Source organism: Barbatula barbatula (assembly GCF_947034865.1).
Source record: "Barbatula barbatula genome assembly, chromosome: 4".
Classification (NCBI taxonomy): Eukaryota; Metazoa; Chordata; class Actinopteri; order Cypriniformes; family Nemacheilidae; genus Barbatula; species Barbatula barbatula.
Window position 1 is genome coordinate 2,445,657 of NC_136768.1, and position 27,139 is coordinate 2,472,795.

Here is a 27,139-nt window from a genome sequence, read left to right on the forward strand (position 1 = left end):
GCGAAATTAATTTGACAAAAAAAAGTAAGGCTGATGACAGTTTACAGTGTGGAAACACCTCAACCGTGGTAAATCTATTGTAACGCATTGCCTCTCGAGGCTTATTGTTTAATTCAAAGCATGAATATAAGGATATAAAGCAATAACTAGAACTGCTTTCAGTTTTGTATTGCTTCATTACGAATAAAGCAAAGAAACATGCTGGGGAAACCGTCAACACCATGTTCTTTTAAATGAGCGAATGGATTTATATTGATTAGTTAGATTAGTCTGTATAAGGGCAGAAATATATCAATGCATAAAAGGGCATTATAAATTATAGCATCCAGTACTCTAAATCTATGAATGCTGCAAAGCTGTGAGCATTTCTGTCCTGCACCATCTCTATGGCAAATGGAAAAGTCTATTTTCCCACAGCCTATCTACGACTTGCGATAATTACCCATGATTCTTTACTATGGCTGATTTGCATAATCAGCACCAGACATTCACTGTGGTGGCACAAAGGAATATAACAAGACAAAAGCGGGGGATTTCACATGCCGGCACAATTTGCCGCAACATCCCTGCATTCAGTTGTTCTTACAGACCCCTCATCATAAAGATTTCTACGAGTTCACGACGTAATTCATGTACAACTTTGGGACTTTATCACGCATGTTCTGGGCTTTTTTTCTCAGTTTGAAGTACAAAGGTTGTCATAATGGGTAGTCTGAATGTCGTTTTTCCAGCACGGTCGATACAGAAGTGCTATAAACAAATCTGAAGGTCAGTGCCTGGTCTGTCCACTTCAGAAACAGCCTTTAGAGATGATTTCCCACAATTGAAAAAAAAAAACAGAACTGTTTCCCCCAGATCAAAGAGAATGGAGAGAGCATTGATCTCCTGCCTTTCAACATCTGTCCTGAATGTCAAACACAATACCTGCCACTGCTTTCATATGACTATCAAATTTACATGTTGAAGCTTTAGAGGAGAAAAAATTATACTTGTCATTATTATAAAACAATGTTGCATTGAATTCTGCTCTCATGGCTTTAGAGAGGAGAAAAGGAAAATAAACAACTAACATTTATAGTATCCATGATTTGGGTAAATCAAAAACATGATAAGATCATATTCTGAGAATATATATATATATATCTCATTTAAAATCAGATTTTTCAATTTTCATTGTGACATTTTCTTCATGACAATTAAGCACATGTACTTCCACCCAAATCCTTGGATTTCTCATTTCCATAATCATCCTCACATTTCCTCCATATTTTGTAATGGTCACTGTCATTAGATTCTTATTACGGTGATCATCTTTCATAGAGTGTACAGCAAATACTACTACTTTTTGATGTACCATACTCAAGGTTTTTCTACATAAAAGCCTTTTCTTCAAGGTAATAATGTCATACAGATAGGCTTTCTTTATCTTATTCTAAAAAAATAATTTGCTCATGAGCTTAAATTTGACTCATGTTCTTCACAGGCTTTCCATACTTTACCCAGTCGCAATCGACTAAATAACATTTCATAAATAACAATCCTGACGTGCCAGGATTTCATTTCGATGACCCTCATCTTCTAGCCATCACGCACGCACGCACAAAGTATTAACTATGCACACCCACAGCATGCCGTGAATCTTTTTACAAGCTTTAAGAATCGGTCTAAGCTCCGATCCCGAGCCAGATCAAACTCTAATATGCCGGATCAGTCCTCGCACTTTTCCAGTTCACTAAGCCATCGTGCCACTTCCTTCAATTCGCCTGTCATCACTCCACATCCTCTCTGCTCTTGCTCATTCCCAAAGGCATATCACTTTTTTCCCCAACATTAGTCATTTGCTATGGATTCTCTGGCGTAGGCCGCTCGCTGTAACCTGGTCTTCATGATGTGCTGAGAAGAGCGAGGGTAGCCCCTGTACTTTATGAACTCTGTAAAGACAACCAGAGGGGGACTGCGGAAACAACAGAACCCCTCAGAGACGCTCTTCAACATCCTCTGGCTACAAACCTGAAATCTCACGCTTCTTTCGCACGGAACCAGAAAGAAATCTCTCTTTTTAACCAGTCAACTTTTGTTGCGTTCAAAGTAAAGCCGTGTTGCACAGCTGTAGGGGTAGAATGCTAATATTATTTGCTTAGCGTCGAAAAATTGGATGGGCGCCTCTCGGGACGTTAACACTTTTTTACAAGGACGTTTTAAGATTGAAGGTACATTAAGTGCAAGGCTTGCCAGAGTGGTGACAGAGTTTTTTTAACCGCCATTTTCTGATTCGTTTAGGTAATCTTTAAAGGGAGAATGAAGGCCTAATGTGGAGTGTCTGTGGTTGGCTGGTGGTGAGGATGTCTCCACATCAGTCTTATGGCTGGAATACACTACAAGACTTAAAATCTGAACAGATTTTTTAACTAGACTACACTTGCAGACTTTTTGAAAGCGTCAGATAGAAACGCACTAACTGATCAAATCTGCAGATTGGCACAGACTTTCTGAAACAAATCCAGACTGAAAATCTGTAGTGCATTTTAGTCTTTAAGCAAACCCCACCTAAGCAGCCTGTTGCAGGCGAAGACAGCCCCTACCACAAATGCTGCTACAGTTTGAGATGCATATATTGCCAGGCACCTCATGCGTCTCTACGGGCATGCCGATGTCATTACCATTTCCGTACGAAGCTGTACTTCTGCTTATCTACTACACAGTCAAACTGAAAAACAAACACGCTGATGCCTTGAATATTAATAGATGGAAGTGTAAACGTTTATGTATCACATAACAGGCATGATCCGCCAAGTAGCATTCCATTGATTTATGGAGCGAAAATGAGGAACCAGCAATCAAAATAATGAACCATTGTGGATTAAACATATCGTACTTTTATCATACCGTACTTTAGGCAACCAAATACAGAAATTCGGAAATTGGAGTCTGAACTTTTACAATGTTTTTTTGCACATATCGTTCATACTAATAATATTTACATCGTCAAAGAGTGTTCTGGAAGCACTTCCGGTTATACATTCTGTTGGTCGTATCATGTTTAAAAAAAACTGAAACAGGAAGTGCTTCTGGAACAATGTTACTTACAGTAATGAAGTGCTATAGACCTTTTTGTAAGATGTCCTCTATATGTCGTCATTAACGTATATCAAAAAGCCTCAAGCTTTGAAATTACCCAGGTTAATGATTTTCCGAAAGAACGTCAGATGCTCTTACAAAAGACTTCAGAGTTCTTAAATGTTTCGTCAACGTCCAGAAGAGTTTATCTCTCTAGATTTCTTGTAAGATTATGTATGACTGAAAAAGCCCAGTCAATAAATTGCAATGTCCTCCAAGGCACTGTCTGTCAAAAAACGGATGCTACGAAAGACCACAGTGAAACAGCCTCACAAATTCTGAATCTTCTTCCAAATTTTTGTAAACAAGGCCATGGACTGATGATAAACCCAGTACTTGCTGACATCAACTAAACCCCAGATTTATGATTGTGTATAGCCCATGCACATTTTTCTTGGCACAGTATTCTCCCTACGCCAGATGTGAAAAAATGGACCGATGCCCGGCTCTGTTGGGAGTTTTATTATGAGTTATACCCCCTGTTTTCTCAAGGTGCGTTCAGTCCCAAGGGTGAGACTGTAAAGGGCCTTGGTATGGGCTGTAAAGCAAGACGGACCATTTGAGGGAAACACCTTAACAGCGAAGTCATCCCTAAAAACCGGGTCAGCTCTATTCAAAGTGTGTAGTTATGTAAAAATTATGTAGTTTTTTTCTTAGTTTTTTGGCTTATGATATTATGGCAACTATAGAGAAAGAGTGGTAAATTTGTTCAATTATGGCTAGCCTTAGGGTAAAATATAGCAAAAGCATATTATTAAACATGGCATTTGTATTACCATCATGTCTAAACTATATGGTTACTGCAGAAAAGTCATATAGTACATTTCTAGTATTACCAGAAATACTGTAGTTCAACCGTAGCAAAACATGCTTGGACAATATAAATACATTACCATAAAATAAAATTGTCATGTCACTATTTACAACGGAGTTTATATTGCAAAATACAACAAAGATTAATATATTAAAATATAGTAACGTACACAAGCGTAAATTAATATTTACGTAATCCATCTGCTTCTGCATCTCCTCACTTCTCTAACGGTCCTTTTTTTGACTGACGCTGCTGATCAGCCAATTGTGTGAGAGAATCTATCTCCGCTCGGCTGCTATTGGCTGTTCTCAGGAGACCGTGGGGCTGTTCCTATATTAATGACCGCTGGGTAGACAGCGGCATGTCAATGTGACAACCGAGCGAGCGGCTGCAGATGCGCCTCTGAACGCAGAAGTAGGAGGTTTGTCAGTGCGAGGGGGCTTGTAGAAACCTATCCGACGGCTCTAACCTGGTGGATTTTGCCTCAAACTTGGCAAAATCTTAAGCGTTACGACGGGGTTATTTCTCCATCTGCGTTAAAAGACGACGACGCGCGTCTTTCCATTTGCGTGTCGCGCGCTCCCCGCTCCGTGGAGCATTGCGCTATAGATGAAGGGAATACGCGTTGCTTTATTGACCGGAATGACTTCCATTTAAACGGTAAGTTGAAACCTTTATCACATGAGTATCGATGTTTTCTCGAATGAATGTGTACGTGGATTTACTGCATGACCACCCACATTGAAGTTGCGAGAATGTGCGTCAGAGTGCTTTTTAGACTGCAAAACGACCACGCGGGATCAGAAAGGGACGGAAAATGTTAACACTCAATGATCCATGTAAAAAATAAACACGTGAAGATGTCTTGGTGCTGATGCTGCGGTCGGAGTACGAAGACGTGCGCATAAGCAACAGTAAAGCTGTGATCCAGCTTGGCATGCGTATTTTTTGGACACAAGGCACGTCCTGGAAGGATAGCCACAGGCAGACTTGCATCTGGCTGTTCTCGATCTGCTTTAAATCACCTTGTTGCCGTCCAAGATGTCTTACAGCACCCCTATAGCGCCTGCGTTTCAAAGGCAGTCGCCTTGAGCGTCCAGTGTAAGTGCCGTTAAATGAATGTACATCGCCTTGAAAGGAGTCATTGTGATTCCCATCCATTCGTCTGATCTGCATCCATTGCTTCCGTCTAATTTAAAACATCCACAACACAACACCTATTATGCAAATGATGAGACTTCTATCCGAGCTGTTAGTCATGCAACCAGTGTGTTTGACCTCCCACATCTATTTGTAGACATCACACTGCAGCAGGCGGGTTTTTACTTTCTAAAAATCAATTTCACGTGGAAATCGCAACGCGGTGTATAGGTTTAACGTGTGAAGGATTGCATGCATGATATGGTCAATTTAAAGAGCTATCACCTAAGATCCTCCATACACCATCACACAGACCACAGACTTATTACAGGGCAAAAAACATTTAGAGATGCTTCTCCACTAAAAGCAGACAAACGGCTCTCGATAGTTTCCGTCCTTGGAGTCCCTTTTGTGATAACTCCCCAAACACAGACCTGAGTGGGCAATTCTTAATCACAGATATAATCACATGGGCCATTTGATAGCTTCACTAATTAACAGACAATAAGTAAAACCCCTCAATATTAAGGAGCTCTCAGATGCCGCTGGAGTGCCTAACTGATTTCAATACCTCTGTATGACAACGGGCTGAAAAATAGCTTCCTTTCAAGCTATAAACAGCTTGGTGTGCAAATCAGTGGTGGACATGTCTGATTTCCAGTTTGCAGATCTGACATCCTGAAAATCAAAACGCAAGTAAAACCTCAAAGAGCATTAGATAGGGAAATTATATACTCGGGATTGTGATGGTTTCACCGTATTTAGACACACAAAAGACACTTATATTATGCATGCATAAATGGGTAGTTGACAAAACAGTTTCTCAAATTTTGCTACATCACACCATAGGACACGCACAGTATATTTGCATGTATATAATACCCAAACCGTATACATGCATACACACACACACACAAGTTGTACTTTTTGTCCATAGCTGCACTCGCCGTCTCTAATATAAAAAGCCTAATCTTTGATGACTTCTCACTACTCCCAGTCTAACGAAAAGGTCACAGCACTTACGCTCTTGTATTGTTTGAAATGCCTCGACTCGAAATTTAGACTTTAGTAAAGAGATTATGATAGCAGCATATGCTCTCTGTGCTTTCAGGAGTAAACAGAGCAGAACCATCTGAGAAACACTGCTGTGCAGTCCATCTGTTCTCAGATTAGACCGATACCTGTAGAGGAGGCATCCAGGACTGCATAGACACCATACTGGGAGAACTGGGATCTCATTATGTAAAAGCAGTGAAGGCGGAGCTGTTAACAGTATATATCATGCAGTGCTAGACCTATAGATCGACTTACACTTGCTGTTGGTAACCAACCTTCAATCAATCAGTCCCAATTACAGCGAAACGCTGTTCAGATACCCCGGGGGATTTCTTTAGTTTTAATAATTAGGTTCTTCATATATAGTGTGTAGTATAAGTTGCTTGTTAGTGATGCACTTTAATCATCTTGACTGTTCTATATAGTATCCTACCCTGAGGCAAAGTTATGCATGATAGAGCAAACAGCTACGTTACGTGCATGTCACTGAATGAGCAATGTGTTTCCAGGATCAGCTTTAAGGAACATATGAGTCAGAATACTCTTGCAGCAGTCAGATCTCAGAAGTAAATGCACCATAGGGGCAAACACGTTCCGTAAAAATTTATCGTTTGGTCTTTCCTGGCCCGTTGACCTCTGGCATATTTAATTAATGTCGATATGCTCAAAACACAATTCCATTTTTCATTTCATTTGCCCCTGGAGGGTTGCTTCAACTCGGACTCAGAGCAGCAGTGCTTTTTACTTTAGTTGCATCTTCTCCACAATTTTCTGTAATTAGGTTAATTTACCCATTTCAGCGGAACCACTTAAGATACAGACTCCATTCAAACGTTGTTCCGCAGATAATTGCAGCCAAAGTGTTTTTTTAATTGTTGTTTTATTTTATAAAATGTATACTTAAATTAACTTCAGTGATCGACAGTTTTTTTATGAACAATGCTGATATCTAGGTAACTGACTTGATAATATTCCCTTAAAAATTAAATTGTATTTCATAATCATAATGTAACTATAATTACACTTCAAAGACAGTGGTGTGTTGTGTGTGTATTCTGACACACACTTCAAAAATCAAGATGCTTGCTAATGGACAAAAGTAGGGATAGTACTCCCGAAAATTTCTGGCGCACCGTCACATGTATGACTTGCTTTCCTCTGCAAAGCACAACATATATTTTGAAGAACACTGTAACCAAATAACATTGGTTTTGTGCTCATGGGGTCCAATGAAACTTTACTAAAAATCTCGTTTTTTACATAAGCGTCATATACAGGTTTTGAACCATGCAAGGATGTATCAAATTTGAATGCGTTATTTTTGTGTGAACGATTACTTTACAATTAGACAAATTATAATTTTTAATATTAGATCATGATAAATCGATTGTTTGCGAAGCAAAGCAACACCAGCTAGTAAATTACTAGTAAATGATCTTAAATTGTGTGTACAGTCAAATGCTTTGAAGCGAACACAGGACAACGACCGGAAATCTTAAACCTGTGAGGTCCACTGGTTAATTTGGAAAATCGATTCTGTATTAGCCAGCGATTCGATGCTGATTTGTGCACACAGGAGCAGGTGCAAAGGGAAGCGTTGCTCAAGAAACTTCATTATGCACACACATTGCATAGCAAAGCCTGTTTAATGAACTCTTCCCTTACCTTGGAAATAGTGTAATGGTAAATCAATGAAGTAAAGGGCAGGGAGGAGTGGCAAATCAGACTACACCCCCCACTGAGAGGCTTATGCAAACCGTATGGCAGCTAGGCCCTGAGCATCTTTTCCGGGCCTGATAGAAAAGCTTATTGAGCACTTGGAAAAAGGAAATGGAGTAGCAGTGAAATACAAAGAGAAGGTAAGAGCCTGGGTGTACAACGGCTGTTTTTCTGTGGACCGTTGTGTGTGAATGAGTGAGAAAGAGATTCTCAATTCTTCACATCCATTTCCCCACTTTTCAACCAAAGTCCCTCTGAACAATCTCCATAACACAAACGAATATATCTTGAGGTACAGAAAGCAATTTCACCCCTGACCTATTTTCTAGTTACATGTGATCTGTATGGAATGAGATTAACTAGATGAAAACACCCGTTTAAGCTTTAGGTTTTTAAAATATATGTAATTTATAGCATTTACTGGTGCTGGGGTTATTAAAAATTTATGAAGACGACCCAACAAATAGAACAAACTACAACAAAATGGCTATTGCACAGTTTGCATCAAATTACTACTGGGACTGTCACACTATCAGATTTTCAGTACACAATTATCGTGGCCGAAGTAATTCACAGCATTGGTATTATTGTGAAATCTGACAATAAAAAAAAAATCTGTCTTTTTCTGTGCCAATAAATCAGACTCAAAAATGTGTGTAGAAAGGCAAAGAGAGGGTGTGAGAATTGTAGCTCGCAGGGCAAAAAGTTAAGAGTGAAAAAAATCTGACACCTACTGTACTATGTGCAGTATTAACACAATATCAATATTCACAATTATTAAAATCACAATTTTTGTCGATGCTGGTATATTGTGACACCCCTGTTTGCTTCATCATGTAGAAGAGCATCTCAAGTCCCCATCCCGAGATTTATGTCCAATCTCAAATGGCTCGGGCCAAAGCAAACACAGGAGCCAGGATGTCACCGTTCAGCTTGAGTTACTTCCCAGGGTCAGCCGGCCGCCTGCCTACCGAACACATTTATTCAAACATGTCCCTATATTTCAAAAGGCCAATGAGGACGAAGCAAACTCTGATATCAGGTCTCGCAAATAACTGCACGGGGATGATACTCGCGCTCCCCCCTTCTAATTTCATTCACTGACTCTGCAGTACATCAGAATGGTGATTAGAAGCATCCATCTTGAAATTCCATTTTCTCTGGTATTAGTTGCATTTCTCTCAGTCTCTGCGAGCACGTCGCCCTTTGCAAGTTATTGCCACTTAAGCTCTATGAGCCACAGTATTGTTCCAAGGCTTTAGGTTTGTACGTTCTAACCTACACTTAACTGGGTTAAGTCTAATTTCCTTCATTTGTCTTTGACTGTAGTTTTTAATGGGTGCGCCACACCTTTATTGCCGTAACAGAGTCAGCGAGGTTAATACGGTTTTAGTTGTATTAGTGAGTCTTCACTCCTGGGAGAGTTTTTAGTGGAAGCTTTTACAGAAACAGCCTCCAGAACACTATCATGAGCCAGTCATTACTAAAACCACACACTAAAAAGACATTTACCATTGCACAATTCAGGGCAATCCAAGGGATCGTAGAAAAACCAAGTTATTTCCAAGGTGGAGATTGTTTTTATTTGTTTTCACATATGTAAATATGGTTGTCAGAAGCACAAATGCAGTTTTAGCTCAATCTGAATCTAAATAATTACTGCTAAAGATACAGAAATAACCTTAACAGTGGCAGATGATGCTGTTGTCTGTGGGACCCTGATTTAATACACTGACAGCGGTGCCAAATTATTCATGCCCCATTGAGCTATGTGTTTATTGTGCATTGGTAAAGGGTCCAATGTATTCACGATGTGAAATCACTAAACAAAACTCAGGCCTGCATAAAAAAAGCCTAGACTGACTGGACAATATGACAAAAACAGCCAGTGACGCCAATGCTACTGCAGTGCAAAAAACTGGACTGCCACCACAGAAGTTTTTGCCAAAAAAGCTCTTTGATTCAGCATCCTTAAATCTGTCTATACCTGGCTGCATTAAATCAGTTCTGATTGAAATCACCATTACGAGCTTGTGCAACCTTTGGACAAATCAAGGGTACTAGGAAATTTTCTAGATCACTAACAGAAAATATTCCTACTGTATATTCTACACTGCGTTTTCATTTAATGCACATTTACACAATGAGATGCACTTGCGAACCAGTGCTACCAGCAAGAAAGAGCAGTGCTCGCTCCATTTAACATGCCAGGAAAATAGGCCATTTGTGTCAGTCAGGAAACCTAGTTGCAATTTCTTGGATTTATGGCTGAAAGGTATGATCACGCATCCATTTTCCAACCACGGAAACGGCAGCTGTACACCCAGCATCTACAAACAAAGGACAAGAGTTCTCACAGAATGCGGTTTCTGTTAGACGCAACTTTTTAATGCTGTGTAGTGGAAAAATAAAAATGTGGAAAGGTTATATGATGCTGTTAAGAGAAAACCAACCACATCTCCATTTAAAATGCTTAATATCAAGACCATAGTACATCTTGTTAACAGCTCCATAACATCGAGTCAGAATGTTGTTGTATAATTTACACATTTTAGGGAACTACAGATTTAGAACCCCAAAAGTTGAAGAACGCCCATATTGATATGTCAAAGGCTAAGTGTGCAATGTACCGCTGAATAAAATGTCAGCAAACATCAGTGTGCTTTTATTGTGACTTTTGCAGATGTCAGCATACCTCTTGGTCTTGCCTTAATTATGCCCTTGCATTTTTCATAATTTTTCATATCCGTCTCTTTATTTTCTTTAGGAAGAAGTGGACTAGATCAATGATGGCAGCATATGATGGTCTGAGAGTATTCCAGGAAATTAACAGCCTTGCCTCCGTTTAACTGAAACGGGTACCACCTGAGGTTTGAATGTGACCTGTTCACCTTTTTCTGTCTAGCCTTTAGAATTTAAATCAGAAAGAGACTTGGCATCAGGCACTGCATCTGTCGACAGTACATCAGTCAGGGCCTAAGGAAGGCCCTCTGTTGGATTCAATAGTGATTCCCACAGCTACAAATGTTTATTTTTTGAGTGCTTTTGCAAAAAATCTTTAAGGACTAACTACTTACTCTTGGGAACTGAGCCAATATGAAGGACATATCATTTGCGGATTATTTGCTAGTAGCGCTTGCAGTTTCAACCTTTGTATTTGCTGCAGAAGAGAAACTTGACTGTCCTAAACTTTGCGTATGTGAAATCAGACCCTGGTTTTCCCCCAGCTCTGTCTATATGGAGGCCCCCACGGTTGACTGCAATGACCAGGGACTTTTTAACCTGCCCATTAAACTGCCTAGTGATACACAAGTAATTTTACTTCAGACCAACACCATTGCCAAGATCGAGAACCCTTTGGATTACCTTCCCAATATCACAGAGATTGATCTCTCACAAAACAACCTGTCCTCGATTAGCGATGTCAACATGGGCCGCCTCCCTCAACTTTTGTCCCTGCACATGGAAGAAAACTGGATACGTGCCCTGCCAGATAACAGCCTCTCTCAACTGACCAACCTACAGGAGCTCTACCTAAATCATAATCAGATTTCATTTATTTCTCCAGAGGCTTTCCGTGGCTTACAAAGCTTGCTAAGACTACATCTCAACTCCAACCGGCTTTTAAGCATCAGCAGTGAATGGTTTGAGCCTTTACCTAATTTGGAAATCCTAATGATTGGGGAAAATCCTATCCTGTCTATAGAGAATATGAATTTTAAGCCTCTGAGGAACCTACGCAGCCTAGTCCTTACTAGAATGAACTTGTCACAGGTACCAGATGATGCACTGGTGGGCCTTGACAATCTGGAGAGTATCTCATTCTACGATAATGTGTTTCCCAAGGTTCCTCATGGCGCCCTCAGGTCTCTTAAGAGCCTCAAGTTTTTAGACCTTAACAAAAACCCCATCGGACGAATTCAAAGGGGCGACTTTGTGGACATGCTCCATCTTAAAGAGCTGGGCATTAACAGCATGCCCGAGTTGGTGTCTATCGATAGTTTTGCCCTCAACAACCTCCCAGAGCTGACTAAAATCGAAGCCACCAACAACCCTAAACTCTCCTACATCCATCCCAATGCTTTCTACAGACTGCCAAGGCTGGAAACTCTAATGCTGAACGGTAACGCTTTAAGTGCTCTGCATAGGATCACCGTGGAGTCCCTTCCAAATCTCCGGGAGGTCAGCATGCATTCTAACCCTATCCGCTGTGACTGTGTCATGCGGTGGATGAACATGAACAAGACTAACATCCGATTTATGGAGCCTGATTCGCTGTTCTGCGTGGAACCCCCAGAGTATGAAGGTCAGCACGTACGGCAAGTTCACTTCAGAGAGATGATGGAGATCTGTCTGCCTCTCATCTCTTCCGAAAGCTTCCCCACACAAATCAGCGTGGACAGCGGCAGATCTTTGTCTCTCCACTGCCGTGCCTTTGCTGAACCAGAGCCCGACATTTACTGGGTGACTCCATCTGGGAGAAAAGTCATCTCAAATACAGTCACAGACAGATTCTACATGCACCCTGAAGGCACCCTCGATATTTATGACATCACTAAAAACGAGGCTGGATTGTATACCTGCGTGGCACACAATCTTGTCGGGGCAGACCTAAAATCTGTCTCTGTGGAGGTGAATGGATACTTCCCACAGCCTGTTAATGACTCACTGAATGTCAACATCCAATCTGTACAAACCAACTCTGTGTTGATTTCTTGGAAAGCCACTCATGGCAGCCTGGCACCAAACATTAAGTGGTACACAATGCCTAGTACAAATGATCCAACTGTGGCATTCACAGCTCGGGTGCCATCTGACGTGACCACATATAACCTTACACATCTCAGCCCTGCTACAGAATACAAAGTGTGTGTGGACATTCACAACATTCACTATAAACATGACACCAAGTGCATCAACGTCATAACTAAAGGATTAGAACAAACCATACCAGACTCCGAGAGGTGGGACGTGGCTCTAATTGCTGCTTTTGGTGTGCTTTTCGTTGTGCTCTCAGTAGCTTGCTTTCTGATTTACGGCTTCATGAGGAACCACTTTTATGGAAATCTGAGCAGATACCCATCTAAAATGGCTCTCGTGTCTGAGACCAGCCAACTGTCTCCCTTTACAAGGCTTTGGATTTCTGGTAAAGGGATGCCAGCTGCAGTTGAGGTTCAAGCCACGGTCATAAATGTGTCGGACAATGCCCTTTAAGCTGCCCACAAAAACTACAAACAACTAACCAGGCAGGAGCGGAGAACCGTTCCAACTTGCCCTTTCTCTTTTTGCCTTGACACAGACATGAAATTCAAAAGGAAGGGATGTCTGTACATCTATAACTAGCTCTATAACCCTTCATCATGAGCTGTCAGACATGGCAAGTGGCAACGGAAAAGTGGGAACCAGAGGGAAAGACTCGCTACTAAAATATGCGGGGCGATATTTCTAGGTCATTCACTGAGGACAGATGATATTAAGACATCGGGAAGGTGTTGTTTCTCATAACTGACTGTTAAATGTCTAAAGAGTAGTGGGAACAGTCCTCGTGGTCACAAGCAATACCGTCTGTGCTGTATGACAACTATAGGCACGTTAGGGTGACCGACTGTTTGTCAAGATGGAAATCTAGTAGAATAGATTACGGTGATAATGATGTGAACTTTTGATGAAAACTGTCGTTTTTCTATTTAAGAGCAGATGTGTCTTTTCGTGGCTAAAATTGTGATATATTCTATCCAGAAATGTAACAGGTATCTTCTGTGCAGTAGCCAGGCAGTAAACAAGTGTGAATTAATACAGTACGAAAGATTCAAGACCACACATTTGCTGATTAAAACACAAATGTACATCCTAAAGAATCTATATCTATATATCTATATCTATCTATATATATATAAATATATAGTATATTTGATTATATTAATATCAGGACTGGATGTTGCTGAACGGAGACACTTTAAAAGCATCTCTCAGACATAAATTGTTCAAGGTTGACCATGACAGGGTAAGTGCCTACTCCTGAATCTTACAACAGAAAAAAATCACTTTTGAATGTTACTTCGAGAGATCCCTGGAGAATAGAGCCATGATTCCAGCCTCACATGCAAATTTGTGGACATACTATCTCAGTATTTTTAGCATAAACATGAATTAAAAGCATTGCGTCCTTCTTGCTTTGAGTGTAAAAAGATAAAAGCCATTTTTATATTGACTGTGATGTTTGTTCTACCATAAGCACGTTGGTCAAGGAGACCAACGTGCTTAAGGTGACAAAAATGAAATAAATGTCAGCGTTCGTTTTTTCTTTTTGGAGTGAGGATGTTTACTGATTAAGTTGCTTTATGGTGAATTCATAAAGCATAATTTTTTTTTTAAATTGAGGATTGCTTCTGTAATCTGCATAAAAATAACCGTTGAATAATATTTAAATCAGTACTAGACTGGTAATATAAAATCTAATGGTTCAAATCAAAGCCAGCTGAATCAGCTGCACAGAATCACGTTGTATTTGCTCCATTTGAGATCCAGCACAGACTCAAAACCCAAAACATTGCAAGCATGATGAATGCTTGTCAGCCGCTGACTGACACTGAGGATTTGTCAGCCAGACGTGCTCGTACATCAGCGAGGCTTTCAGCAGTGGAGACGGGCCTTTTAGAGACCGGCTATCAGTCAAACACAAAGCTAAATTATAACTCCAAGTCTGCGCCAGCGTTCTTCAGACAGGCAGGAGTCTACCGGTCTTTGCACTCCCTTTTCTGTCGCATCACAGGTTGAGTTGCTTCTGAAGTTCACAGACAAGGTCACTGTGTTCCTAGCACTGCATTAAAAGAAACCGAATGCTAGCAGAAGTGTTATTCAACCCAACAACCCCCAAAATGATGTTATTACAATGACCAGAAAAATCAAAGGTTAAACACAAAGTTAAAACATGCTTTTAAATTTCAAGCTAGCTGCATTAAAAGCCTGTACATCTAGCAAGAAATGCTCGATGTACATATTACTAAGATCTTGCACACATAAACTCCAAGGCCATATACAATAACAGTGTTTCTCTCTGCATATCGGGCAATTTGGAGATGAATAACTTGTTAAAAATGTAGTCAGAAAAGCTCACTGCTTGCCATTCACAAACCCATAGAAACGATATAACAATGATATCTTCGTCATGTTGTGAAACAAATTGCTTCTGAATACGTTACCAAAATTTTTTATGAAATTCAATTCCATGGGGCCTGAAAAGGTTTAATATTGCAGGGAAATTACAAACAGCGTTGATGTTTTCGCTTAAGGAAGCCTAACTGAAGGGAAATTAAACATCCCATAGTTCTGTTTGTTTATGAGTGGAACCCAGCAGGACTATTAAGTTATTGCCCTATTAAAGACTACATGTTTGCACTTAGGTCTTCACTGCTATAGGCGTCCACTGCAGTAAAAATCTAAATTGACAACAATCATTTTTAATTCTCAATGACACCCTGCGGGTTGGATAATTATAAAACTTGATTCTCTGCGAGCTCACCCTGATGGGATCTGGACTGTAAAATATGTCCTCAACCTGAAATAAAATCTCAGACTGTGTGATAGAGTGCTAACTCATTTCCATTGTTAATCACTCAGGGGGAGAAATGTCAACACAACACTACTAATGTGATCTAAAAAGAAAAAAAAGTCAATGACAGATCAATACGATATTCCGAAGAAAGTGAAATAATAAACCACAACCAAAAATAAATGTTATGTTTTGACAAAATACATTTTCAGTCTATGCCAGTTTCTCTCTTGAGCGAGGCATCGCGCAGCTGTCATCCTTTAAGGCCAGTTAACATTAAACATCAAGACGAGGTAAACAAACCACAGAAAATAAACTTTAAAACAATAGAGTTACTTGGATAAATATAAGCACAGTGTTTGTAGACACTGTTTTTGCTATTAATAATTTTTAATTGAGGTCAAACGTGGAAATATGAATATATAAATAATATTCTGGCTCGTCAAATCTCTATAGCCATGTTATGTGCATTTTCGTATTCGTCGCATAAAAAAAAACGCTGGATGGAAACAGCAACATGCGCAATAAAATATATGTGCATTAGAAAACTTATGCGCTCAATCTAGTCGTATAAAATTCATATCGATAAGAAAAAATGCGCATTTACTACGATAGAAACACTTATAACCGAATAAATCCGTAGATGTGCATAAAAAGTCATGTGAATTTGAACGTAGACGGCATAACTGGACTAACCAGAGTACAGATCTCATCACGCACCATCTGAATGCGGTTTTTGGATGTTCACCTGTCATGTTTATTCATCTGTCATCTTCGGGATTCTGTAATATTACTTTACAGAATGGTCTTGGGCTACTTGACTTTTCAAACAGCAGACAGTTTTTCGTCTGCCTGCTCTGAGGCGGATTATAAACGAAAAGGATTAAATGCAGTGGCGTTATCAGATTTTATTACTGATATATAGCGCCAGTTTATCAGGAAGTGATGAATTTGTTCTCTTCAACTCATTGGATAGAAAAGCTGCTTTATTTGCAAATGTTAAATGTGCCATTGTAATTATGCGCATAACTTTAATATGCAACTTTGGATGGAAACATGGCTAACGTAAGGGAAGAAATGTAAAGTGTAAATGAGGACAACATTGGATTCCATAGAGAGCCTTTAAGCCAGCTGGCAATCGGATTCCTGCATGGATCATTACTTTCCTGATCATTGATCGATCTCTTTGTCTTTCAGTCCCTGCATTCACAAAAAAAAGAATCCCAGAGACAGCTGAGAAGTACAATCAATGGATGGGCTAATGAGCTGTTCATAAGCATCTACATTCAGACAAAAAGGCAATTTCTCGCATGTCCTGGCACACGTGCACCAGACCAGATTCAACATTAAAGAGTCATGACATCCTCGGTTTTATTTTACAACAAGCCATAAATTTCAAACACTTGGCGTGAACAACTAATGGCTGGAATACACCAGAAGACTTAAAATCTGAACAATTCTTTAAGTGTTTTCCAGCCATTAAACGGAGCGAGCTCAATTTGATCCAATATTGTCTTGGATTGCATTATGGTAACGGCACATTAAAGAGACTTCAAATGGGAGCCCTGTGATTTAAAAATGTGCGCTCTACAAATACTAACACTAGCCCTCTTTTTGTAAAATGATGATACACAGGGCAGCTTTTAAGAGAGTGTTGCCAAGCAACACCAATGAAAGTGGCCAACAGAGGAAAACAGTGCCAACAATTTTGGCAATATTGAGCCTTTTACAATTACCTTCTGATGTTGAAATTTTTTGTTGCATGGGGATCAGCATTAATTCCAAATATTGACCCTTGAATCAGACACAAAGAAGTCTGTAAAACCTGAAGGAAGAGATTTATGAACGTTGTTATTCATCTCAAAGGCAGTTGTTCATGTTACCTCGTGACCCACTTAGAAAAGCAATTATGAGTTTGATATCCATAAACCTACGATTCAGATAAAGATGAGATTGTCAAAAAAAACTCATAATGACTCATTCAGTAAAATAATTCAAGCAGAATGTTTGCACAGGTCGACCTTACATTGCTCAGTTTTTTGACAATATCAAAACTTCCTGTCATTTCCACCTCAAGATGTCTCGTGCATTGAGACCTTATGGGTTCCTTACACTTCTGCACCTTTTGGCACAGAAGAGGATTAGAAATGCCATATTCCCTCAGTTCATTACACGCTTCCTTGAGAACTACAATAACAACTGCCTGCACTGTAGAAATAACGTATTTCATGTTTATTATCCTTTCTCTTGATTTCTCCCATATTCCCCTCTCACTGCTTCAAGCTGCCTCAAATCATCCCAGATCAAATGTATCCTCTGAATTGAACAAAGGAGGATTGCAATTTCATATGAATCATAATTGCATTCAACATTAATTATCTATTAATATTTAGCAATTCAATTTAGGCTTGCTGGTATGTTAGCATTGTTGACAAGGCACAGCAATATATGCCACGTGCTAATCTATGAGGACAGAACTATATTTTCTATGCTTCATCTGGAAAAATCAGTGAAAATTGAGGCACCACCAGTTATCTGGTGAAGTTCTTAAAATGCCAATTTATAACGACATGGCTTATTAGATAAATGAACCAATCACAAGCTTGGTTTATCTCCATTGCACAGTAGCCAGAAAGTGTGGATTTGCTGTCACTCTCCTGTCACAATTACACTAAATAGAAGTCCTGCAGTCTATTACTTTGCCTCTGGAGGAACTTTGGTGACTGTTACTCTCTATCATCTTTCAGGCCATTAGTGTAACCCAGACCCAGATCTTCAAACACGGATCCCCGCGCTTTCCTAAAACACCATCATTAATATCAGACGAGCTGATTGCTACAGTTCCAAGCTTTTAAAGGAACATGTTAATATGTGCCATCTTAAAGAGATGCTTCTCCACACAACCCTCAGCGCGAGTTAACTGGATGGAAGTGAGCATGCTGGGAAACTGGAGTGCGTGAGGGTGTATCCATGCAGCTAATGAGAGGAATCAATCAAACACAGCCTTCCCTAAAGCCGAAGGCTCTTGCTCAAGGGAAACATTAATCGGAGCCTCTGTTTTGACATGTCGCTTGTTCCAACGGTTATTCACAGTCACAAAAACTAGATAATGCCACAGGGTTATTTTTTTAAATGAGCACAACCCACACTGTATCTGCCGCCAAACGAAATCCATCACGTCCAAGCACTTCTCTGCATCAATTACGGCGCCAAAGCTCCAAAACTTATAACACAACAGTTTAAAAGTGCATGGCCTACTTTCTCTACTCCAGAAGTATTTTATGATTCTGATGCAATAACTGGCATATGATCCATGACTCGTGTAATGCATGCTTTGAATGCCACAACGCAGCGGCAAGCCGCGGGCCAACGCAACGCTGAGAGACTTCAAAACCATTCTCAACAATCTTGAGTGATGTCACTAGACACGGCTTTCTCAGCACAACAAAGCTGGCGCTGTTTACACGTGGCCTATTATGTGAGACGGGCATGTAGAAATATTGAAGATAGTGAAAGAAAATGGCAACGTATATAAAACTATATTAAGTCAACAAATCTGAATCAAATCTGTCTTGTGCATGTGAACAACAACACATAAAACAAACAAAAACGAACTCTTAATGTACCGCGGTCTAGTGATGTAATACCTTGCATGTGATTTCAAACCCGTATGACTATTGGTCTGTACAGAACACAAAACAAGATATTTTGATTAACCAAACAGCATTGACCCCCATTGACTTCAATTGTATGAGACATTTCTCAGCATGTCTTGTGTGTTGCGCAAAATAAAGAGTTAGGTTTTTAACAAGATGAGTGAATTAATGACAATTTATTTGTGGCTTAACTAGGCCTTTCCCTTTAAAAAACATATGTTGTCATTATGCATATTTAAATCCACTGTTATGTCAGGAAGTAAAAAACAGAATAGGCAACAACTGAAGCAGAAGTTGAACAGAAAACAGCAGACAGTAGCGTTATATCAAGAAATCTGCGGAGGGACTTGGACTGCCCATCAGATTCAATTTAGCTTAGACATTTTCATTTGCCCACTCCACTTGACACTTTAAAATACCTTTTCATGTTCTCCCCGCATCACACAGCACATAATACAGTCTCTATCTCCTGGCAGGCACGGGCGTGATTGACTGTCAGACAAAGACAGTTTCTTTATTGACGGCGCTGTGTAGGCATGCACTCAAACTCTCTCAAACCCAGCAATCCCACTCAAGGATCACACAAAACACCCCACAAACCTTTGATTTTCCCTGCACAGCGGGTCGTGATAAAGCGGGTATCGCCCAGCTAAAAAGACTAGCAAATCTGATCGCCAATTCACCAACTCTGCTCCAGAGAGAATCTTTAAGAGAGAATGACAAATAACACGCATTAAAGATGGAGAGTATGATGGAGATTCAGTCTCACCGCACCGCTCTGCACCTTTGTGACCTTGCTTACTTAATGATGCTCCCCGAAGCCAGACGAACTTGAGCGTGATCCTATTAGAGCGCTAACCTCAGACCCTCCGTGAGGCTCCGATAATCCTAGTACGTGGAACATGTTGATTTTGAAAGAATATCAAGCTACTCCTGCAGCAATGGCAGTTAATCAATGGAAATCTTATTTTGAACAAGCGGTACGTTATGTTCCTTACCTAAGGGAATTATTCATTCAGGCTTCCGCTTCTGCGTTCCTAAATAGAATTGAAGGTAGCGAGGGTATTCGGAATTGAATTGAGCTGTATTTCATGTAATACGTCATGCTAAATTAGCCCTGTAATCAATAGCCGCGCTGGATAATTATTCGTCCCGACATGGACCATGGAAGTAATTTAGCCATCCATTACTTAATTCAGTGCAAAAATAACTCCATCTCGTTTAGAATAACCACATTTTGCACCAACCATGAAATAATCTTGGAACGATCCTGCAAAACAACAACAACGTGGTACTGCTAAATGTAGCAAATTTTATTTAATGTGATAGTTCACCCAAAAGAAATCTATAAGACTTTCTTCTGTAGAACACAGATGATGTCTAAGCAGTTTTATGTCCATACAACATAAGTCAATTGGGGCCAATGTTGTTTGGTTATCAACATTCTTAACAATATCTTCTAATTACCATTTAGCTTCTTTGGTGTTGTGAAGAAAGCCATACAGGTTTGAAATGACATGAAAATAATGCATATACTATAAATACAAGATCAGTGAACAATCTTAGAGGGTCTGGCCTAAACCGGCCCTATATCATACTCCAAAACAAATCATGCGGTAATGTTCCATTTCGCTTCTTTGCCATCGATTGGCTACGATGATGGGCATCTCAGCGGGCCAATCAGACCGTGCCAAAACCGGTCTAGTCCTGCACAGGCAGATGGACAAATGAGTGTTAAGGTGCCTTCAGTAGGCTCTTTGAATGATGATGATGAGCCTGTGTTTGGCAGGTCACACAAACAGATGGCGAGCACCCTTAGTCGGCCTTACTTTAGAAGTCGATGCCTAACATCAGTATCGTGTCTAAGCGAATTGTGCGCTCATGCGAGAGACGTCTGCTGGAGTAGGTTAGAGAAACAACACCTGCTCCCCTCAGAGAAACAAAAGTAATGGTCACGAAGTGTGTCTTCGTTATCGCAGCATCGGAAAGACCGACATTTCACAAAAATGCTTCCCAGGTGAACATGTCACGTAGCGCGTTTTATAAAAAAAGAATAAGCATATATAAAAATGAGCCATTGACCGTGTTTGAAATGGTGACTACCTAAGCTTATACACACATAAACAACCTCTTTATTCCCTCCTTCCCAAACCGGAGTTAGAAGTTGACAGACGACCAAATGACATTATCTTCTGCTGAATAGATGCTTGGTCTCACAGGAATAATGACAGAGGAGAACGGTCATTGTGTGCATCTTTGGTATGCATCAAATACAGTTCGGTGGGAATGGAGCGGGCTATGACTGGAATAGCAAACGACCTTTGTTGTATTGATTCTGGCGTGGGCTTCACAAGGCTGTCAAGTCGGTCCTTTAGGGGATCAGATGAAGCCATGAGCTGCTAACCAGACGGTCTGCACCATAGACTTTTGTTGGGAACACCTTTAAAGCTGCAATAAAAAAATAAATGTTATGCACATTTTTAGTGCGTCAATTAAGCTTATGGACGCCGCACAATGCTGGATTTCATTAGATTTATAAGTTTGCCTCCAGTATGCTAATTTTGAACCTTTAGTTGATGATCTCACTGAAACTAAGAGTCATTCCCCTAAAATGTTCAAAGTATACTTTACGTTAAGTTGAATTTCTTCAGTGGAAAACAGAATTTTGTCCCAGGCTCAATGAGTGCCTGCACAAGCCCTCGTATGCAAAAACATGTCTAAATGTTTTGCCATAGTGTTATGAAAATATGAACAAAAACGTGATCTTTACGTTGTTAGAGGAATATCAACGTCAGCAATTATATAATGTTTAGCAATAACATTGATAAAATGCTCTTTTAACATTTCTTCAACGTTTTTGATAACTGCGATAACGCCGTAGTGAAAATTGCCGATTAGCTGCATTGTGTTGGCCAGGCTTTCATGTCTTCATTTGCATACTTCAGAGCTCAAAGAATAAAAAAAAGTTAATTGAGAAACAAAATAAATGCCGTTTAAAATAAGTTCTAGCCTTTACATAAAATTGGTTTATGTAACCGAAGATAACAGTAGTACGCTACACACTAACAAATTATGAGGAAATCACACAATTATGCTTCTGACAAAGTGGATAATTACACATTTGTTGTTTACCGTCATTTATAGGAAAGTGGCTAAATAACCCTCCATGTAAACAAAACCACATTGATCCCTCAACATATTGATCTTCTGACTGACAGGGCAAAAGCAGCGCTTGACGCTATAAATGCAGCTCCAATTTCAGGTTCTGAGACCTGGGATTCCACCACCAACAAATCCAATAAAGTTCTGCCCATTTATACTAGAGCAGTCCTAAAAATCAATGAGGTTTGGAATACAGCACAAACGTGGTGAAACTCTACATGGATCAATAGCACAATAACCCACCTGGAAAGAGCCCAGAGTCAGAACACAATGCGTAACAAAGCAGATACATGAAGGCAACAGTAAACAGGACAGAAGGTCAGTACTCGCTGTAGTGTTTTATTTACATGCTTGTAAAAAGAATAGCCCAAAGAAGAAGAATTCAGTTTTAAGTGCTTTCTTGGCATCTCGACTCGCATGCAAGTTTTAATGATATAATTCATAAATTAAAGATGCGTGTTGTTGTGGACGTGCCCGAACCGAGGAGCAGCAATCTTTTTTATTGGAACATTTGGCGTACGGATGTTGGAAAGCAGCAGATATGTGTGAAAGATACCCTCAGAACACAAATACGTCCCTTTAATGACCTAATTATTCAAAGGGAAACGCAAAAGGTTTGAACATGGGAAGAAACCCATCTGAAAATCCCTTCTACTTCCTGGGCTACCAAGTGAGAAAAACATACTGCGTTATGAATTTATGTGGAGATGGTAAAGCCTGCGTTAAACCTGCTTTTTGTTCATAATCGTCTCTGTTTCTGTACAAACAAGCCGCCTCGATGCGGTGAACAGTATTGATCCTCTAATTTCTCTTATTTTGGTCCTCAATCCCTCGCTCCTGTGAGGCTTCAAAAGTGTGTTCATTGTTCCATGCAGTGCTCATGAATGTGGCTACACCTGCGTGTTCCTATGTGTTCCTTCAGGTTGAGAGCGTCCCGCTTATCTTCCCCAGGCACTCGCCGTCATGTAGGGATGAACCTTTCATCCATCTTCTCACCCCTCGACGTGTCCCTGGCGACTCTCCCTTGCACCAAGACCTTGGGACTGACTTTAGCGGCTGGCGTCTGGCAATCTAATCGCTTGTAATCATCTTGTCAGCCTTTATTGACACTTACAGACCAAGCGGATATGGCAAATATCAAACACATGGTTACATGTACGTCAAACGGAGCCGGGCTGAAATTGAGCCGTATCCAGATACAATGTCATTACTTCTCTCTTCATCACGCAAGACAATAATACATTAACGTGAAAGACAGGATCAAAGAAAATTACAATCAGAATGCATTCACATCCTCGTAAATTCATTACATTTAACACGCATTATACAACGTGATACCCTAAAGCAAAATGGCTGCCGTACATCAGCATGGCCACGTGCCCGGTAGAAGATCTCAGAATCTTACAGGAGCTTCTGAGTAACAGTCAAAACCATCATCCAGGTTTGATTCGGCCCTCTGGCATTTCCAAGATGATCCACAGAGAGAAATGCATTTCATTTTTTCATCTGTATGCAGAAGTACATTTGTATTATTCATTCTGCACGACTAAAAACCAAGCCAATTTCAGCTGAACCTGGCTTTTATTTAAACAAGCGCATGGATTTACACGAAGAATTCATATTCAATTGGGTATTGAAATTCAACAGAGAAGACATCATGCATTTATTAATAAAACAATTTGTAATGCTTGTTAAACACACAGACGGCTTTGACTGTACTTGAATTTGCATTTTATTTGGACATCACATGCACCACACATAACCAATGTCCTCTCAGATTCCGCTTTCATTGAAAGCACTAGAACATCACACAAACAAAAGCACAAGCAAAGAAATTAAACACACAAGGAGATTGCTATTGATCCGTGTTCTCTGAAATATCTTGTGATTATCCCGGTGATACAAATGTAGCCTTCGGTTGTCAATAACAGAGACAAGAAGAGATAACATGCTTCAGATAGAAAACCGCTGTGTTTTAATCGCACACGCACGTGTGAATGTATATGCATGAAAGATGAACCCAGGTCCCTCTTAAAGGGATAATTGACCCCAAAATGTAGGCAACCAAACAACGGCAGCACCCATTGACTTGCGTTGGTTTTGTGTCCATACAACAGAAGTGAACGTGTACCGCCATTGTCCAGTTATCAACTATCCCTTTAAATGAACTAATGTACTGCACATAAAAACAGCAGATAGTGAGGTACAAAGAGTAAACCCTCCATTAGTATACACTGCCAACAGTGGTGAGCTCCGCCTGGGTTATAAGCAGATCTCTGTCAATTATGGGTTATATGGGATGACAGAAGCACAATTCCTTTATACTGCCGTCAAGACATCACTGTAAAAATGCATTACTGAGTCTCTCACACATACGCATACAGTCGCTGAGAGGAGATGAAGGAATTGAGCAAAGAAACGTCCGTATTACCAATGTACACGTCTGGTTTATTATCCTCATGGGTGTAATGATTTTTATACTAAATTCTATATCTTACGCCCTAGCCCTTAACCTAAAGATCATAGAAAACTTTTTGCATTTTTAGATTTGTCAAAACTATTTTCTGAACATTTTAAACGCTTTCTTTGCCCAAGGGGACCTGAGTTTGGGTCCCCACAGTGACACGAGTCCCCATGCGTTGTTGTGCATTCGGGTTTAAGTCTCCACAGAGATATAAAATCAAGGCCCCACACACACACACACACTAAAGCCAGCCCTCACAGAAACCTTATTGCTATTCAACTTTTCATTTGGGTCCACACACAAAAGCATTTTTTTAGCACATCACACTATGAGCATCATTTATTTACTCGAGCTTCCCCGTCCAACCACACTTTTCTATTTATGCAAGCACATACTGTATGTACCTGGGCCGTTGTGCGTGAAAGCTTCCAGCGTGTCGGTGGGGTGGAGATGACAGGAACACTGGAGCAGGTCACAGGGCTGATAAAGCTCCGCTGTGGGGAGGCAATGGCTTCGTGTGAAGAATATGGCATAATGGAGAGGCGTTCAGATCAAAGGTGACAGAACTCCACAGTGGGGGGGCTGTACGGCTCAAAATAAAGCACTACCTCTGTGTACAGAGAGGTCAGATCTGTGAGCTGTATACTAACACATACAAACGCATGAAACTAATCGCGTCTCCGGGAAGGTGCCTGCTTTCTTTAAATGGAACAAATATATGTATATTATGGCTAATTTTGACGTAAAAATGCAATAACTTGCCAAATATATTTCATAATATATTTTTAATACACTAAGAAAACCTGAACGTTATATAGGCAACATCAATGACTTTTTGCGGGGTAAGCATTTATTTTTCGGTCTCATCAGTCTCTCTGATATCTGCAATCAACCCAAAACATTGACTTGACATTGCAATATGCACATTTGCAATAACTCAATATATCCTGCAGACCCGCTGTATAATATAATAAAACATTTTCCAACAATGTGGATTTCCGGATTACAGAACAACCAAATGAGAAGTTGTTTAGTCAGATTCACCCAAAAGCAGTCAACACAGATGTATTCTTCTGCTCGTATAAACAAGGTCTACAGCACCTGTATGTAATATTTACATCAGACAGCAGAGCAAGAAAAAAAACAACCACCAAATCATGGCTTCATCCTCACGCACATTAGTGGACAGTTTCTGTGGCACGAATGAAATGTAGTGAATATATTCGAGGTTGAACAGTCTGATTATGCTTAAAGAATGCTTACAGGTCACATTCAGCACCTGCCTTGAAGTCAGATGCTGGAACGCCTGTCCTCCACGTTTGTATTCCAAATTACCACATTATGCAATTTTATGCTCCATAATCAACTCCCGGGGGAGAGTTTATTCTGAAGCGTTCGCTTTCCTTCAGAATATTTCCTCTCTCTCTTATTCTTCTGTGTTGCTGTAAAGGGGGATAAGGAAGGGGAGTTGAGGAGATCCGTGGTAATTCAATTCTGTCCCGTTTTGATCACTGATTGCTGTGTGATTTTACCATTCCTTTTTGTCAGATACAGAGCTCCGCCGCAAAGAGACAGATTCATTCCTCAGAAAATAATTTCACAGTTGTCTCACGAATCAAAGGGGCTCTCCCATCCAATGGGAAAATCATTCTCGGAAGACGGATGGATTTTACATCTTCCTGTTCCTTGGTTGAGAAAATAAAACCTCGCAGGATCACTAACTTCACTGAACCTCTTGGATCTTGATATTGAAGCATGTATAGTTTATTATGGCTGGACATTATGACGAATACCGACGGTGATATTACCCAACGATTTTGCAAGCAATACACATTTTAGGTTTAGAAATTTCACTACAATAATTGAATATGCTTCCTAAAGATGATGTCATTGAATAGTTTTAATGTTTGACATTTTCATATTAGAGCTGCAATCCGTAACGTTCTCTATATCGCCATTACTGAAACATAAAACTATATCATGTACTTTTCTGTGCGTTAAAATAAAAAAAAAGTCAAACCAACATTTATTCTAAGGTCACAGTTGTGAATTGCACAGATTTTTGTTTAATTTTAACCAAAGTTACAGATTGCAGCCGCTTTACAATAAGTTAAAGGGACATTTCAACCCAAAATAGAAATTCTTTCAGTATTCAACCTTATGTCTTCCCAAATCTAAAAAGAATAATTTTCTTTCTTCAGCAGAACGCAAATGATGATATTTTGACAAACATTGGCACCCAAACAACATTCGCCCCAATTGACTTCTACTGTTTTCCCACAGTAATTTACAGTTTTGAACACCACAAGGGTGAATAAATGATAATACATTTTACGGGATAATTCACCTAAAAATATAAATTATCATTTACTCACCCTCAGATTGTTCCAAACCTGAATAAATGTCTTTCTTTTAAATATCTTCCTGTGTGTTAAGCAAAACAATGTCAGCTCTCGCCC

The 27,139-nt window shown here is 40.0% G+C and overlaps 2 protein-coding genes across 2 annotated transcripts in view; one reads left to right on the forward strand and one right to left on the reverse strand.

The window, feature by feature from the left end:
• The window catches only part of tnni4a (troponin I4a), a 138,613-nt gene that overhangs the window by 64,267 nt on the left and 47,207 nt on the right, over nucleotides 1–27,139 (reverse strand). The window lies entirely within an intron of this gene.
• lrrn3b (leucine rich repeat neuronal 3b) lies at nucleotides 10,943–13,728 on the forward strand (the record flags this gene model as incomplete). The annotated part of the gene is made up of 1 exon (XM_079455304.1): nucleotides 10,943–13,728. The coding sequence occupies one exon, from the start codon at nucleotides 10,943–10,945 to the stop codon at nucleotides 13,058–13,060; it is 2,118 nt and encodes a 705-aa protein (XP_079311430.1). The 3' UTR covers nucleotides 13,061–13,728.